The sequence below is a fragment of the Vanellus vanellus genome (genome assembly GCF_965231255.1).
Source record: "Vanellus vanellus genome assembly, chromosome: 2".
NCBI lineage: Eukaryota > Metazoa > Chordata > Aves > Charadriiformes > Charadriidae > Vanellus > Vanellus vanellus.
The window spans coordinates 97,051,946-97,069,032 of NC_138906.1; the positions used below are offsets into that span (position 1 = coordinate 97,051,946).

Consider the following 17,087-nt stretch of genomic DNA (forward strand, 5'->3'; position numbering starts at 1 on the left):
GAGTGCGAGGCTTGTTTTCCCCTGCATTGTTTTATCTCAGAGGGTCTCCCTCTGTGTTCACTCTTATTTCTCTTGGATTTTATTAAAATTGAAAACCTGCTTTAGATTTGCGTTAGAGAAATAGGTTTGGAGCAGATAATAATTGAAGCAGAATTTAATCCAATATTCAAATGAGACAACAATCAAAATTATTTGTGATGTTTAAAAGAGAGAGGAGAGACATGATAATGAAAGACATGATAATGCCTTGTTCTTTTATTAGGCTTTGGAATCACACGTTAGCCTAATAATATACCCTGTGACTGACCCTTGACATATGGAAACATCTCATAAGGATTTATTGATTTATTTGCATAATGACTTGCAGGGAGTAAAAAAATCCTTACAGTCATTATGCAGAACTGGATCTGAGGCACGACTCAAGTAATCTGTCAGACTCATGCGAGTGGACTGTGGAGGAGATGGAAATTGAATCAAGATTATCTGAATCCTAGACAAATCAACTCAGGGCTGGTGGATTAAACTTAACTACATAACATCCCAGCTCAGGTATTTCATACTAAATTCCACCTTCAGTAAAAGAGAAATAGGAGTTGGCACACTAGTGTTTTGGCATCAGGTGCCAAAACATGGGAAAGAGTTCTGCCAAAGGACCAGGCTTGGAGACAAGCTTTAGACAAGTTTTAGTAACACCTGCAGCCCTGCTTTGGGATAAACATGTCTGTAAGCAAACAAAATCCTAGGTGGGAGGCTATTGGAATCCACAGGTGTGTGATTTTTGTTTGGCATTCGTAGGGTGCTTCAGTTAACTTTTTCTTCTTCTTTTTTTTTTTGGTTTTTTTTTTTTCATTATTTTTCATTTTCATGTCTCTCCACTTACTTTTTCTGGCTATGAAAAGATACAGAAGTGCCAAAATACCAGGAGGGAGACTGTTCTTCTGGTATTTATAGCCTGACTAAAAGCAGGAGTTAATGGAAATTAAGCTTTTAAAAAAAAAATAAAAACCTTACAAGAAGAAAGTCTGTATAAAATGCTTTAAAGGAAAGCAACTTCACTTAGAATTTGCAACTAATTATTTAGGATTTGAGTAACTGGATCCTCTCAGGAGTTAGCGTAGGAGGCAGAGTGATGCACTTTTAGCAACGATTCTTTAAATTTAGAAAAAGTAAATGTATCACCGATGTTATTCAGTATCAGAGTCTGTTTGTCCTCACACAAAGCACTGAGCCTTCGGAAGGTCAATACCCAGTTAATAAAAATCCAATTATTGAATGAAAACAGAACGTGAGATAAAGCACTTTAAACTCTGGCAGCTGGAAGGTTATCTCCATTGGATGCCAAGATAGCTAGTGGCTTTTGGATGCCTTTTAAGTAATACATTCTTTCATCCTTAGAATGGCAAGATCGTTGCAAAAATGACAGAACTAAACTTCATGTTCTACACAAATAAAAAGAGAAACAATAATTTTAAAATATTAATAATAGTTAATGAATGAATAATAAATATAGTTGACCACAGGAAGCTGTAAAAATTGAGGTACCTGATCCAGGGTGAGGCCTGTGTAGTCCCACATCTCTGCCAGAGGACAGCATCAGCAGCTGCAGGAGAACAAACAGGAGTGGTAGGATTAGTTGAGTAACCTATAAGTCTCGTCATGGATTTTAATAGTTTCAAATCAGCGTATTTATTTGAAGCATGAGGCTGAATAGCTGGTTCCATATTTTCAGTTTTGTCAATTGTAATTGATAACATATATCATTGTGATTGTTGATATTAATACCATTTCTGAGTAGGTACGTATTTATTTATGAGTGTTCGGTTTCTGCTTTACAATGTGTATTACAAGTATTTTTCTAGCTTTCTTTTAAAATAACTGATCTTGACAGACAGGGGTAGACATTCTGCTTTTTAACTGTTCAAACATATAGTACCTACGTATTTTGTTGGCAGTCTCCATGAGTTTCAAGCTGTATCTTTTATACCTCAGGTTTCATTCAAGAGTGTTTGCCTGGTCTTAGCACTGTGAAACTGAAATCACCATCTTTCTGTACAGTTCTAGATCATGTAGCCTTCAAAACAAAAGGTTTTTGAAAGCCTGGTTTAAAAATCTAGGAAAAAAATTGCCTGTAAAAGAGACTTAAATTCATTTTCCAGTGACTGTTTTAGAGGAATCTATGAGTCATTTCTGTAATGAATTTTTTTCTGATACAGATTATTTACTTGGGGCTCCTATCCTCAAACTTTCTGCTTGAAGTAGCTTTATCTTTTTTTTTTTTTTTTTAATAAGGAAAGTCAGATACAGAATTAACCCAGCCTGCACCATTAAGTACATTCCTTAACTTTGCATTGGATTCCAGCACCGGTATTTAGAGATACTGTGGAATCTAGTATTTGCTCAAAATTGAGCAGCAACTGAAAAAAAGGTGAGAAGTCCTTGCATTGATCTGGGAAGTCAGAGTTAAATATGCGATGTTTATAAGGAAATCCATATCTTTTATCCCTGTTTATTTCAGTTCCCAGAGAGAAGACAGAGATGTTGCACACTACACAGGCATTCACATGCACATGTATGTTATATTACCCAAGCACAGAGGACATGATCTAGGTACAAGGAGAAAATTGCCACTATAATGAGTTGTCCCTAGTGATTTTAGAGTTGTTGTCACCTCACGGGATTAAATCCCTGCCCACATCTGCTGCTCTGTGGAGGAAGAGATAGCCACTGCTCAGGTTTTGGTCTTAAAAAGGCAAAGAGGGAGCACTCTGCATCTTCCCGTGGGCTTCTAGACAAGGATTTACAAGTGCTGGAATTTCTCTGGCCATCTCTTCTTAGCCAAATGACGCTTTCTTTATAGAAGGAAAGAACAAGCTGAAGGTAATGTGTCTTAGCAAAGAGCACAGCCTGGTAGCAGGTGAAGCCTGTGTTCCAGCAGGACCCTACAGCATAGGGAAACCATTGGCACGTCCTTGTGCTCTGTCTCCGGCACTGGGAGAACCAAAAAGAGGGAGTGCTCTGCAGCTTCCCGTGGACTTCTAGACAAGGATTTACAACTGTTGGAATTTCTCTGGCCATCTCTTCTCAGCCAAATGGCACTTTCTTTGTTGAAGGAAAGAACAAGCTGGAGGTAATGTGGGAGAAACTGGCAGGAGACGAGTAGTTGGTAAAAAGCAAGTGATGTCAGTATATGTAGGAAATAAAGCTATCCATGTTCCCAAGTCTCAGAAGATTGGTACTGACATTTCTATAGAAATATTTATGGTACACACTTTTGCTATTTTTTCAACTGTATTTCTGTAGCAAAAACTAATTTTACCTCATCTGTTTGCATCTTACAAGAGATACAAATAGTCGTTTTCACTTTTGCCAGTTTGTCGTTCAGTGAATTCATTTACGTCACCCTCTCTTTTCTTTGTATTCGGCATATTTTAAAGGTATGTTTCAAGGCTTTTGAGTTCTTGTTACAGAATTCATTCCCAAAATTGGGATAGATACATTCTGAGTATTAAAAAAATAATGTATGGTTGAGTTGCGCACTGTCAGCCCTAAGTTGACAGGATATTTGTTTTGCTTGGTTTCTTTCTGTATCAAAATGGCTTTCAAGTTTGCCCCTGGTCAGCAATTTACTCCTTATTTACATCATCCTTTCCTCCTGAAAGATGATGATTATTTTCAGCATCTGAGTAAGGAAGCAGCAGCAGTGAGTTGCTGGCTGACAAGATCACAGGGATGTTATGGACGGCGCTTCCTTTGAGAACGAGAAAAGACGGGGAAGTACAGGGTTGCTGTTCAAGTTGCCTTACAAAAGAAGTGCAGTAACAAAAGCGATCTCCTATGTGGCTTTCCAGAAGAGCATCGCGATACCACAGCTGCCAAAGAGAGCCCTCTGCTGCCGTGAAGGAGTTCAACATAAGGATGTGCTAAGGCAGGAATCTGACTACACTTGAATGAGAGTGTCAAATGTGTTTGGAGGGAAGTCTGTCTTAGAAAATGAACAAAAATGGTTCACACAAAGCTACTTTGAATTTATTTTGCCCCAGCAATATGTCAAAAAACATGTATATATGGCTTTCTCTGAGCAGTATAACAGCACCTGATTAGCATAATTACAAGAGATTTCTATCATAGTTATTTTTAATCTAATGGGCTTGTAGAGGTGATGGCTTTTACTGTGTTGTTTTTTTTTCCCCAGCATGGATTTCTAATGGGGATAATTAATTTGCATTCCACAGAACCCGGGTGGTCAAACATGGTCACACTTCTCCGCCAACTCACTCTCCAACAGACAGCTCTACGTTCATAAGCCTGAGCTACCCCATTAGCAAAAGTCTATTATCTAATAACAGATCACTTTAAAACTGACTTCAAGTAGTTTTAAATTTCAAGCGGAACATAAAGGCTGCATGCCTGAAACACTGGTGTTAGGTGGCTTACTTTCTGTATCTCATCTCATGCCCTTTTCTTTTTGTCCTGTGCATTGTTGATGTATAGTCTGGTCTTGAAAACAGTATATAGTGCATACATGCAGACTTAGTTGTGGTGAGCTCAGGGCTGGTGATGCTTTACCTATTAATAGTGGAATCACTTCTGACTAGTGAAGCTAAGTGGCAGAAAAGATGAAAGAGGTGGCAGCAGGATTGCTTTTAGTAGTAACTTTTTACAGTGGAATTCACAGAACTCCTGAAAATCAGGAGGTTTTTTGTCATAGAAGGTTTTCAAGGAAGGAGTTGAATCTTCCTTTCTGCTGTACTGTTGAGACTATGTAAATGATGGTCTCTGAAATACATAAAGTTGGAAACTTTAACAGTTTCAACTACATGCTAAATATTACTTTAAAACCCCTATGTTCTTCCTGCAGCCCAGGTTCTCTAAAGTAATGTTACTTTTTGTTCCTGGTAAGGTAAGCCACCTGGAGATGAAACACGGGTCAAGTTTTCCTTACAAAATGCCACTTTGCCTTTTTCCACTGCTAGACTCCTCTTTATGTCACGGGCACCATAAGTTACACCCAGAGATGGTTATGAACTACAGAATTTCTTGTTAGGAGAGACTTGTGCCATCTATGAAGTGCTGACAGGACTCAAAGCAAAGCTGCAGGGCAATAATAATACGTGATAATACATTGTTTCCTGGAGCTTTCTATGTGGCTGACGCAGACAAAGAGACCACATTTCAGTTGGCTTTACTTCAGAGAAGTGTGTGATAAAATCCAAAAATTTACCAACAAATCCCTGTAAGAAAATCTCTACACATAGTGTACTCACGTTAAGCAATGACACATGCATAATTAAACATAGGTTATATAGATAGTGACAGACAAATACACAAATGCCGAAAAGGATTAAAATAAGAGAATATGACCAGGACTGTCTCGATTGAACTTTTGAGTTGCAAATTGCCATTGCTGGACTTATTGGAATAAAGTCCAAGAGAATATGTTAAATGTAAACACATGAGAAAATAGACTGAGTGTGCAAGCTGGGTGTGGGTAGGTAACAGAGAATAAAACTAAGATACGTGACATAAAATGAGAAGATGGAGCTGGCCTGCATTGCCTCTTACAATCTGCCCTTCCTGCTGTCCTCACTGTGTAATTTACAGCCACCTAGAATTTCTTCGTTCCAAATCAGCAGCTGCATTACCTTTGCATCTGGGAGTAAAAGAAAGTTCTGTGGCTGCCACATCTTTTTGTAGTAGGAATGACACCTATTCTGTGACTTCTTGGTCATATCTATTCTGCATTTCAAGTGACTCATCCGTACAAGTGTAGACACACGTGCCAAAAGCCATTGCAAATGCAAGAATTTTATTCTGGCACCAGCCAGACTGATCTTTACTGTTCATTGCATATTAAAAAAAAAAAAAGGTAGGGGGAGGGGAAATTAGGAGTAATATTTGCTCTTTGAAAAGCAACCAACCCCTAGATTATTATATTCTCTGACAAAGCTACACTTAGGGAATTACTCTCTTTTAAAACATTGCTAGTATAGTGTGAGGGCTATGTATCTGTGCAGATCTTGACCCAACAGGCAGAGTCAAATTCATCCAGTTCCTCATAAGCACACTGCATTCTGCCAGGATATCAAATAAAATTCTAGATTTCCCGATTAACAAAGAATATCATACCTTCTGACCCCAGAAAAACAACATTTAGTTTCTTGGTTATGGGATCTCAGCAGGCCTTGCTTGTGACAAGAGTAAAAGTTATTTTCTCTCTATGTTATGTTTCTTTAGCAAATGTTTTAAAAATTGCTTAAAGAACCTAAAAGGTCATTTTAAAGTCTTATTTTTATTGTCACTGCCTCCAAAATGCATTCCATAACTCAGTTTAATGTGATCTGCAGCAGGCCAAGAGTTTTACAAGCCAAGATATTATGTCTAGTCCAGTTAGAGACACGACAGAGTTCAGTGAAGAGGGGAGAGTGAAGATCTAGTTTGAGAAATGTAATTTTGCAATGTCTGTAAAACATGGAAGGAAAATATCTCTCTGCATTCAATTTTGATGACCGAATGTGCTCGTGGCCTTTCCTAAGGTAGAGGAACCCTACCAAGCCCTTTATGAGGAAACAGACGAATGTCTGAGGATAACTGTCTAACAGCATGTCAAGACAAAGTTCACCCACCTCCCAGAGTAGTCCCTGCTTCTGTAGATAACTCAGCTTTCTCCTGGCTTCGTCACCCACAAGCCTCCATAGTCTGCAAGCCAGTGCAGAGAATAGTGGGGCAGGAATTTGCTCTTGTGTTACTACTGATACTACATCCATCCACTGCGTCTTCAGATGAGGAAACGTACTGTAGGTAATTTGCACATATTAGATACAATTTTCATATAAAGAGACCCTCTATCAGGCCACTTTGATCTCCCTAAGTACAAAATACTTCAAACTACAAGATGATTCATCTGTGTTAGACTGGCCTGCAGGGGCAAGAATTCACTCATTTGAGTCTGGACTGTGATTCTGTCCGCTGTTATCCTTCTGGTTGCCTGTTGATGGCGGACAGCTTTAATCTTGCCAGTAGTCACCGTACTTTGCAGTATTTGGCCGCACATGCTTATTATACAAGTCAGCAGCGTCAGTGTTTATGGGAACAATTCTGTCACTGAAAACATTCTTCACATCTTTGCTTTTTATTTTCTTGACAATCTCATTATGACCACCAAAGATCTACATCGTTTGGAGCTCTTTTCTCCTAACTGCTGGCCTTAAAAGCTTTGGTCAGTGGAATATCTTAAATCCAAGTCATCTTTCTCTGTATTATAGGAGAGCTGAGATAAGTTAGAACAATCAACTGAGGGATGCAAAGAGATTGTTCTGTTTAATTACAGCTGCGTATGTCTCAGCAATCCATTGAGTATTGTCATTCCTACTTGTTTAGCAGTACACAAAACGTACAAACCCAGGGTTGGCCTCCATTGTGAGAGTCGTACAGCAAACCCAGAACAGGGTACTTTTCCTGTCACATGCTGCATACAGTATTTCTTCTTTTCAGTCAAGGGTTAATACATGAGGTCCTCAGACTAAGACTTGAGTATGTTTGATAAGTAGGCATCTGGAGATTCAAGGAAAAATCTTGCTTATGTAAAGGAAGGCTCCTTAGTTTTCTTCCTTGTTTTTCCATGAAGATGTTTTCTGCCATGGTATTTTAACTCCTGATTATGAATTCTGAATATAAACTCCTGTAATTTTCTTCAGAGAGACCTGTATGTTACTGTAAATCCATTTGGTTTTTCCTAGTAAATGAGCAATCCTGTCGCTCAGGCTGATGGAGGAATTTAAACAACTGTATTCTGCTTGATGGAAGTTACAGAGGCACATGTTCTCCTTTCAGTTGTTAGACAGAGTCTCAGCCCAATTATTTGTGCAGTAGTAATTGTACTGACCTAAAGAAGGTTATTCCAGATTTACATTGGCATAAATAAGAACAGAATTTTGATTATTCCAGTACATGACCGGCGTTAGCAGAGTACCTCAGTTCCTATTAAATGTTTACAAACAGGAATAACAATTGCTTGTTCTCTCACTCTTCCTTCCTTGCGATCTGACAAGAAAAATAGCTTTGTTTTACGGTGGTTGTGCTCAGCTTGTGAATGTGAGTGAATGATTATGGTCTGACATAGTTGGGGGTATTTGTGAGAGCAATCATGAATATGTTTGGTTTGACACGTCTGCAGGAGTGTGTAAAATTTGGAAATTTGTTTCTTATTTGGTTTTTCAGTTCACTTTTCCCTTCAGTGGGAAGATGTAATGTCATCTAGATGGTCATCCTGTGAAAGTTCAGTCCCCTGTACAGATATTTTTTAACGTGGCTCTACTATCTGGTGGCCAAGCTAGCTATGGGCTGCGTTTAGCTGCATCTCAGAGCGTACAGAAAAAAAACACATTCAGGGAAGAGGCAGTGTGGCTAGCTAAGCAGGTGAACTGCACAGGAAAGTCTTTGCTTTTAATGAGACAGAAGTGTTTCTACTGCAGCTTTCTTGGATTTGTTCTTTCTCTCCTGATACAGTTCATCTTGATATAGAAATAAGTATTGAGTGATTCACTGAGACCTTAAGACCCTAAGGTATTTCATAGCTCATGGCTAGAAATTAACATTTGTCACCATAGACATTTGGATATCAAATTTGAGAAGTATAACAGGGTGCCAGTGATGAGGACTGACTCAAAAGTCCATGTTGGGTATTCTGCACCATGGAGACCAGAGCATTTTTTGATGTGTATTGCTCTTCAGGTAGTCTGTCTTAATCTTAGCTTTATCAGCTGCATTTACCCTTGTACTGCTTCAAGCTGAGCATTGTTAAGCTTGGAAGATGTTGCCAATCAGTATTGTAGGAAAAAGTGGCTGTCATAAAAGGTTGCCATGCAGACTCCTAGTAGTGATTAATAAGTATGCAAATACTGTAGGAGAAAGGAGTGAGCCTTGAAGAAAAACTTTCAAGTAAGGGTTCGATAGTGGAGGAAGAATTACCCATGTGGCACTCCCAGCTCATTTGAATAACCTCAGTAACTGATGAGAGCAGTTTGCCTGTCAAACAGATCATATTTGTCCTACCTGCATGGTAACAAATGTTCAACTATGCTGTATTTTCCCTTTCTCTTATCTCCTTGTTTCTATACCGATCCATTCCCTCCTCTCACTCTGGCTAGACCCTTGAATGCGACCACCCAGTTTCAGTTACATGGATTGAATATCTCAATAAGTTAGAGATCTTACTTGTGCTAGATGACAGCGATGCAAGAAGTCCTTAACCACTCTCTGCAATCGGTTTCTCTAAGCATTTCTTCTAGACTTCATTATTTTGGGGCTCCAAATATATTTTATTCAACATAAAGTCATTGTTTATGCTTTGCATGCAGCTTAAACTGAATGTGTGTTTTGTACTTGAGGAACATCAAAGTATGGAGTGAACACCCCATTTGTGTCTTGAACTAAAGCCCATCCACCTGAAAATCATGGCACCAGTAAAACCAGGAGGATGCTAATGCTCAGTGTGTACGGTCACATAGTCACTTGTTTCTGAACAAAAAAAGCAATCACAAGTCTTAAAAGTTTTATGTCGGGGCTAGTGTTCAGAACACTTCATAGAAAATTAAGAAACAAGATTTCGGCCTAGATTTATCATTGAAATTCAACTAAAATGCTACAGACTGCTAATGGCAAAGATGACGCAAATGGGGCTAGGGCGGGGGAACATTACAGAAGAAAGGGGAGCATGTATGAAGACAGTAGTTTTAATGCTTTGAATAGACTATAAAATAGTTACATTTTTAATCTTTTAACTTTTGATGTTGGGTTTTTTTACACCTTTAAGGGGTGATATAGGATTTAATATTGATAAATTTAATCAAGCCCTATAAAGATCCAAAAGCCCTTCTAAAAAATCGTTATGAAACTATAAAATAATAGGGCAGATGATACTTTCTAAGGACTGAAAATAAACTGATACAATTTCAGAGAGAAAAAATAAAAGCAGAATGCTGTGGTATTTTTCCTTAAAAGTTTTTGTTGACTAAATGTCAAGTGACAAATGTCTTTTTGCCTGACTGGAGTTGCTTGGTACGTGATGCTCCAATGGATTTGGCATAGGGAATTACTTAGTATTTCTGAACTTGAGGCCCTGACCACAGAGCAACTTTTGATTTGACTCAGCTTGCATGGTAAAAAGGGTTTTTTTCAGCTGAAAATCTTGTGTAATTATGGCTTCTAATTTCTTGCTTTTTCCTTGGTTTTTTTTTTTTTTTTTTGGCCTGCTTTCGGAATTTATGACCGTGCAGTGAGAAGGACACTAAAGAGCGGACTGACACCAGAAGAAGCCAAAGCACTGGGCCTCATCAGCACCTCTGAGATGCAGGTTTGACGTCCCAGAGGTGGCGACAAGAAGAGCCATTCAACTGAAGCACACAGGCTGACAACCCTTCGGTGTGGCATTGACCTGCCAGCCTCCTCTGCTGCTCCCAACATCCCGTCCTCTGTTAGTTCCATTCTAGTAAGCAACAAAAGCGAAACCCCACAGCCAGGGCAGAAGGCAGCCACAGCTCAGCCCAACATCCAGACAGTAACTGAGGAAGCATTTGAGTGCTTGTAGGCGAAAGCATATGGCTGCTTCTTCTCTCATGGTGTGTTGAAGTGGGCAGGAGGGGGCTCTCTCTGAGTTATCTGTCACATGAGCTGTGTTTACGTTGGCTTTCCTCGTGCCCTGTTTTAGTCATTGTAAATGTACGGCATTTTGTCAATGCAAGGAACAGTCCTTAAAGAGGCAAAATAACTCCAGTTACAGCGACCCCAATTTTCCTGAAGCAGATGCATTAAGCAAAGATGCACGGTCTGTGCAACCCTGTGGTTTGGGGGTTTTTCTGTTATTATTTTGCCACCAAAGAATGTAAAAATGTATGAGTACCTCTGTATATGTACAGAATGAATGTGTGGACATGTGTGCATGTATCTATACCCATACAGTCATGGTGTGAAATCATGCTCCTGCTGAAGCTGGCTGGATCATGATTTTCACTCTGGGGCCTTACTGTTCCACCTGGACAGGAGGAAAAAAATGTCTTTTTGTAGGAACTCAATGTTACTCAATGGGGTTGACCCTGTGGGGCAGAAGATGGCCTGCAATACAAGTGGTAAGCTTAGGGTCCTGAATTCATGTGTATTAATACACACTCATACTGTACATAGCAGCATGCACACCGAGGAGGGGATGCAGAAGACCTCCCTCTTGTTGAGCTATGGCCGTACTGTGCATTTGTACAGTTTCAAAGAGATCTATGCCAACAATTTTACATACTCGATAAATGCATTCAGATGCTAAGATCAAGAAGTTTTGTTCACTTGCCTGTGCCCTTCATGCTGCTTTTCTCTGCTGCAAGATAATGCGGTGGTGATTTTATTTCACGTTAATGGATCTGAATATGAAATGGCCCTGCTAAAAGCCTGCTGTGTTTTCGCTATTCTTTACTCTTTTTTTGTGATTATCCTTGATGCAAGTGGAGAGGGTACCACAGTGAACACTCCAATATGTCTGCCCTTATCTTGCTGTTTTATAACTGACTTTTATAACTGCCCTCAGCGTGTGTGTTTGAAGAACCTTTAGTCAACTCATCTGCCTTTAAGTGGAGGACATATACAGCAGAGAAGATGAATTGAACACAGTCACCCTAGCCAGTGCTCAAGCATTTTGAAGAGAACTGCAAATAACCATAATGTAAAAGGGAACTTCTTAAGCCAAAGTCTGTATATGATCAATTGATCCTTAAGGATGCACAAAATTATCTCTTTCCATTGCCTTAGCCTCTAAGATTAAGGGTGTGTCTGCACAGCAGTAACAGCTGAGGCTTCCGTCAAGCTAGTTAACTGGGGAAGCGCAGCCATTTAGTCAAGGTAACAGGGTTCGATTTTGGCTGCAGAACACACTTGAAAAGTAGAGTTAATTAATAGTCTATGCTGGGCTCCTAATGCCGTAGCTCTGTTGCTGCTAGCACCCAAGCTAGGTCAGGTACGTCAACAAGTTACTCTACTCTGTTCTCATTAAGGACAGGATAATCGCTCAAGATAGTGGAACCAAACACAATGAACCTTTGAAACCTCGATCATTCATCACATCACATTGAGCACAGCGTCCAAGTGATGAGAGAACCAGGTAGCTGACCACACTGCAATGAGATCTGTGGTGGAACAGCCTATCTATTCCGTCCCTCTCTTGATCGTAACATTTCATTCTGTATTTGCCGTTGCCTTGGATCTTCACATGTCAAAGTCCGTGGGTAAAAAGCCACTAATGAGACACGGTTCTTAAGGATAGCATTGAGTTTGATCTGGTTTTCCCCTCAGCTTGTTAAAAAGTCAATTGTACAAGTAGGCAGAAGGCACTAGTTGTGTAATTAATAGAGAGTGTTGTGTATTTGAAAGCTATGAAAAGGAAGAAGCTGGTTAGGAAACAGAAAGAAGTGGCATATAATTAATTTCACTGTAAAATAAGCAAGACCTGCAAGCATCTGGATTTTAAAGTTGATTTTTACGTGCTGCTCATCATTATGGACTTTTTAAATCTCTCTTAAGGATGCTTAGAACAAAGAAATGAAGGTAATGGGGGTTTGTGGAGGTATTTGAGGTCTGAAACGAGAGGAAGACACCCTGAACGTAATGGTCATGTTGAACTGTGATACTTGCTAAGTGATAAAAGAAGCAAAAATGCAACAAAATGCGTTTATGCTGCCAGAGGTCCTATATTTGACTGGAGGGGGAAAATCAAGCAAGTCTTCAAAACTGACTATTTTAATTAAAATATGCTGAATTTGCAAAGTAGATGGCTGTTGGTGGCCACTTGCTAACAGGAAACAAATTTGCGTTTCATTTAGACAGTAGAGCATCTGTGTCTGAAACATAACATAGCTGATGAATTACTAATAGTCGGGCATATGTATTTTCCAAGAATTGTCCAAAAATTGTGCAAAACTTCATATGCTCCTTATCGAGGAGGAAATTAAATGCGGGGACTGGGGTTAGAATAAGTTCAGGAAAGAAAGCCGGTTTCTTTCAGAATCTCTGGATGCGAGTGTCTTACATGTGAAGCATATTCTTCCTTGTCTATTTTTCCATTATGTTTGGTTTTATGTATTTTTGCCTAAGTTCCTGCTCTCTATCTGTAAAACCGATATGAATTTTTCTGAAGGATAACTTGCTCTTGTTTATGCAGTAGTGTACACTCAGATTAATTCCACTGTCCTCAATGTTTACTGCAGATGATCGAGCACAGTAACAATGCAGTAACTACAGAAAAGATTTCCATTTCATTTCACGCTAAAAATGGCCAGCGGCCGAATGTGCTAATCTGTAAGGTGACAGTATTTCCTCTGGAGTCTGCTAGCATGTCCTGCCTGCGGGAATAACTTTTGTTCCCCTTCATCTTATTCGTGGATTCCAGATGAAACGGAGGAATTGGCTGTATTTGCATGCCTTTCTATGTCTGTCTAATCGGGTTGTAACCTTCAGGATTTGAGTTGCTGCCTGCTCTTCCATCATCGAAAGAGCTCGCCATAAGGATGTAACAGTTTTAAAATGTGTGTGAGATATGGATTGTTTTCGTGACAAATATAAAAGTCTTGGAAACACGGTGTAGTAACACGTGTTCCCATTTCTCACTTAGAGATCCACGAAGGCTGTTTTTAAACACTTGTAGCCATAATAACTACCTCTCTTCTCTTTCTCATAGCACCAGTCAGCTGCAAATGTAGTGCCCAGAGTTTTGTACCTCCACCAAGCTCTCAGAGTCGCTGCTGGTGTTCATTTCAGCACCCATCTGCTGCCAATAACTTGTCTGTCTGTCTACCACCATAATGCCTTCCTGATTTGGATGCTGAGGTAAACTTTAGCATACGAAATGGCCGCCACAGGGAAGCTATCCCAATTTCCTTTCATCTCCCTTGGTGTTTAAAAGCAGACTGCATACAAATACTTTGTATTCCCTCGTTCCCAACTGAGGGATAACTTTCAGTAGCAGTTATGTGGCTGTGGTGAAGAAACACCCCCAGGGAATGCTGTGTGCCACAATCGAAAGTGAAAGATCCCTCACAAAAATCAAATTCATCACTCTTCACCTTTCAGTAAGACCAGGCATCAGGCTCATGGGTTCCAGATGTTTTATAGCCCCTTGGCTGCTGCGTGTGACCCTTCTGTTTGATAGATCCCTGTCCATAATCCAAAATCAACAAAAAAAAAATAATGGTGTTTTAACGAGGGTCTTTCTTGCTCTGATAAATACTGGAAACAGCATCAAAAGCAGTTTTCAAAATAAATTTCTTTTTCTCTTTCGACCCTCTTTTATTGTAAATCTCTGTAGCGATTGGCTCTGTCAGCAAAATAAGGCATCAGATTTGTAGATAGACAAGACTTTGGCTTTAGCTTAATAGAAAGTCATATGTGAATATCTAGATTTAACAGAAATTTGGAGTCAGAGTCTTGATATGATTGAACAGCAAGGGCCTCCTGCGAGGTGCTTCATTCCCCCTCAAGGTACTAGATAACGTGGCAGGACAGCACCTGGTGTGCTGTGCTCTAAACATACCCCGGCGAATGCTAAAAGCCATTGAAAAGTCGCAAGTGAGGACTACAACACCTACTGCAAACCTAAGGGGCAGGATGCCACTATAGGTGAAGTAAAATGATTCCTTTTGTCAGGCATCAGCTGTACGCCGGCATCTCCGGCAGCGTAACAACAGCAAGTGTCTACCCAATATGCTTCAGAAACCGTTTGACCGATGGTAGGCACGTGGATTCAGGTGTGTGTACGCTGTGTGGTTATTGTTTTTACAGTGCTTTGATTCCACTGAGATGAAACGGGGACAAGGTGGCAGCCTACCGGTTTCACATCCTTTATCCTCCGGCTACAACTCGTAGGCAGGCGTGCACGCTGCCTGCCGTTATCTAAAGGGTGTGCAGGGACGCGGGGTCGGACAGAAGCACGAGCCTGTTCCTCTCTCTTTTTCACTCCTGTACGCTCACTACACACGTACCGCTCCTGTCGTTACCTGCCAGGAGGGTTGTGCGTGCGCAGGCAGAGCCTGACCCCGTGCCGGGTTGGGATGATGGCTGCGGCATCGGGATGCAAGGAACGCTTCTCTAAGCTCTAGGGACTACGACTGTTGATGTTTCTCCGCAGGGGAAACTGCCAGGTACTTGCAGGCTCTGAAAGAAAATAAACTGAAGCATTTTGGAATGAGAAAATGTTTGGTTATGGGCAACTGTTGAAAACGATTTGCAAATACTTGAGCAACACTTAAAGCCTACCTTCCTTTTTTTCGACTGGGGCAGCAACTGGCTTGATTGGCATTTCAGATGCTATCCCAAGAGGTTTTTGGGCAAGCAGTTTAATAGTTACATAGCAAGTAATTCAAGGAGTTTCAGAGATGTTGTATAGTTTTATGTTTACTCAAAAAAAATTAAAATTATTTCTAATTAGTCCATTTCACATTGCGTGGCAGATAGAGATATATTTTGTTTAATCACTATCTAATACAGAGGCTTCTGTGAAAGAAAAGGTTTATTTGTAGCATTGGGTGCATTTCTCCTTTTTAAAGACTGTCTTTGCGCCTATATTGTCCTTTTTTTGTGAGCTGGGAATTGTAAAAAATTGTAAAGTAGAAAAGGATGTGTTTCTTAGACGAAGGAGAAATACTGTAAAATTGTGTAAATGTCACTACTCATGTTTTTTCGTGTTCTGTGTAGCATAGTGTAAAATAGGCTTTCCAGCAGTGTTATTCTGTGAATTGTAATTTAAAAACCAAGCCATGCATGGTCAGAGATATTATCTACAGGTCCTTCTGTTTGGTTGAGTTTTTGGTTTTGTTTGTTGTTTTCTCATTTTAGGTAAATTTGGTTTATGTTAAATTTAATTGTCCATAAAACTGCATTTTTTTTTGTTTCTGAGTTTTATTTCATAAAGAACTTGAATTACTCTTTGAGATTTTATTACACACGAAGCTCACCTAACATTTATAATTGATCCTTCAGAAGCTTTGTCACCTTTAGTGTAAACCGGGGGGGTGTTCTTTTTTACACACCCCTCATCTGCCTCTTCTCCCCCACTTTCCCCACTTTACTGTCTGGAAAGATGCAATCACACTTTTTTTTTCCTTTTCTTTTTTTTTTCCTGTGCCATGCAGGGTCAATATGGAAAACCGACTGCAGACCTGTGTCCAAAATTTCTTGATATAAGTAGTTAAAAAGCTCACCTCTACAGCATTATGTAAACACATCTTGCAATAAAGCTTTATAAAGCACTGACTGGGCTGGTTCTGGTTTTGTTGATGACGCAAACCATGGGAGTTTTGGTGGGAAATGGGTGGGAAAGGGGAGGTCATGGGTTGGTTTTCCCATATCCTCTAAGTTCCTGCAAAGCCACCATGTGGACAACAAAACAGCTGTCATTAAACCATCTGGGTGGTCTGATCATAAAAAGCTGATCTTTTATCCCTTGTTTCACAGTTTGAGCCTAATGCCTAATCTTGAGTGAAGAAAATGAAAATGTGTCTCTGGTTCTCAAGGATTTCAGTAATCCAGCCCTACAAATCCTCATGAAACATATAGGGTTCCTGCTTGCTGCCATTGGCTCGGAGTCGGTTCCTGTCTTAAAAATTCTCTGGGCACAGAGCACATTGCGTATAGGTATGAGATTTATAGAAGCAAATATAAATAAGATGAAAGACTACCTCTGTGCAGGGGAGCATCTCAAGATTGCCTCTGCATCAAGATGTGAAACACTCACCGTGTCTGCCAGTGCTCCATAACTGTAAAGGTGGCCAGTAAACGAGACATGCCTTTCACTTGGCTGAAATAGGTTTCATGCATCACCACGGTGTGTAATTTTCTGGTGGCCACCTATGAGCGTGCCTGGACAGGCAGTGCTCTTGCAATTTTCTCTATTTGTTGGTGTCTGATTCTTTGTCTTCTTTCAATTTCCCAGCACTTGAGAGAGTCAGAGTTGACAAAGGGGACATCCCCAGCCCTATGGAGGGTGAGCCATAGCACAGGGACTCTTGCAGCTTCGGTGACTACAACGAGGAGGGGGATCAAAGTGACACGTGGAAACT

The 17,087-nt window shown here is 40.1% G+C and overlaps 1 protein-coding gene across 3 annotated transcripts in view; it reads left to right on the plus strand.

Moving 5' to 3' along the window:
• The window catches only part of FHOD3 (formin homology 2 domain containing 3), a 406,197-nt gene extending 395,587 nt beyond the window's left edge, over positions 1–10,610 (plus strand). For all 3 annotated transcript variants that reach the window (XM_082479632.1, XM_082479633.1, XM_082479634.1), the window contains one exon: positions 10,275–10,610. In XM_082479632.1, coding sequence (XP_082335758.1) covers positions 10,275–10,357 — 83 coding nt within the window. In that variant the 3' untranslated portion in view covers positions 10,358–10,610. The remainder of the gene's footprint in view (positions 1–10,274) is intronic.
• Positions 10,611–17,087: the final 6,477 nt, after the last annotated feature.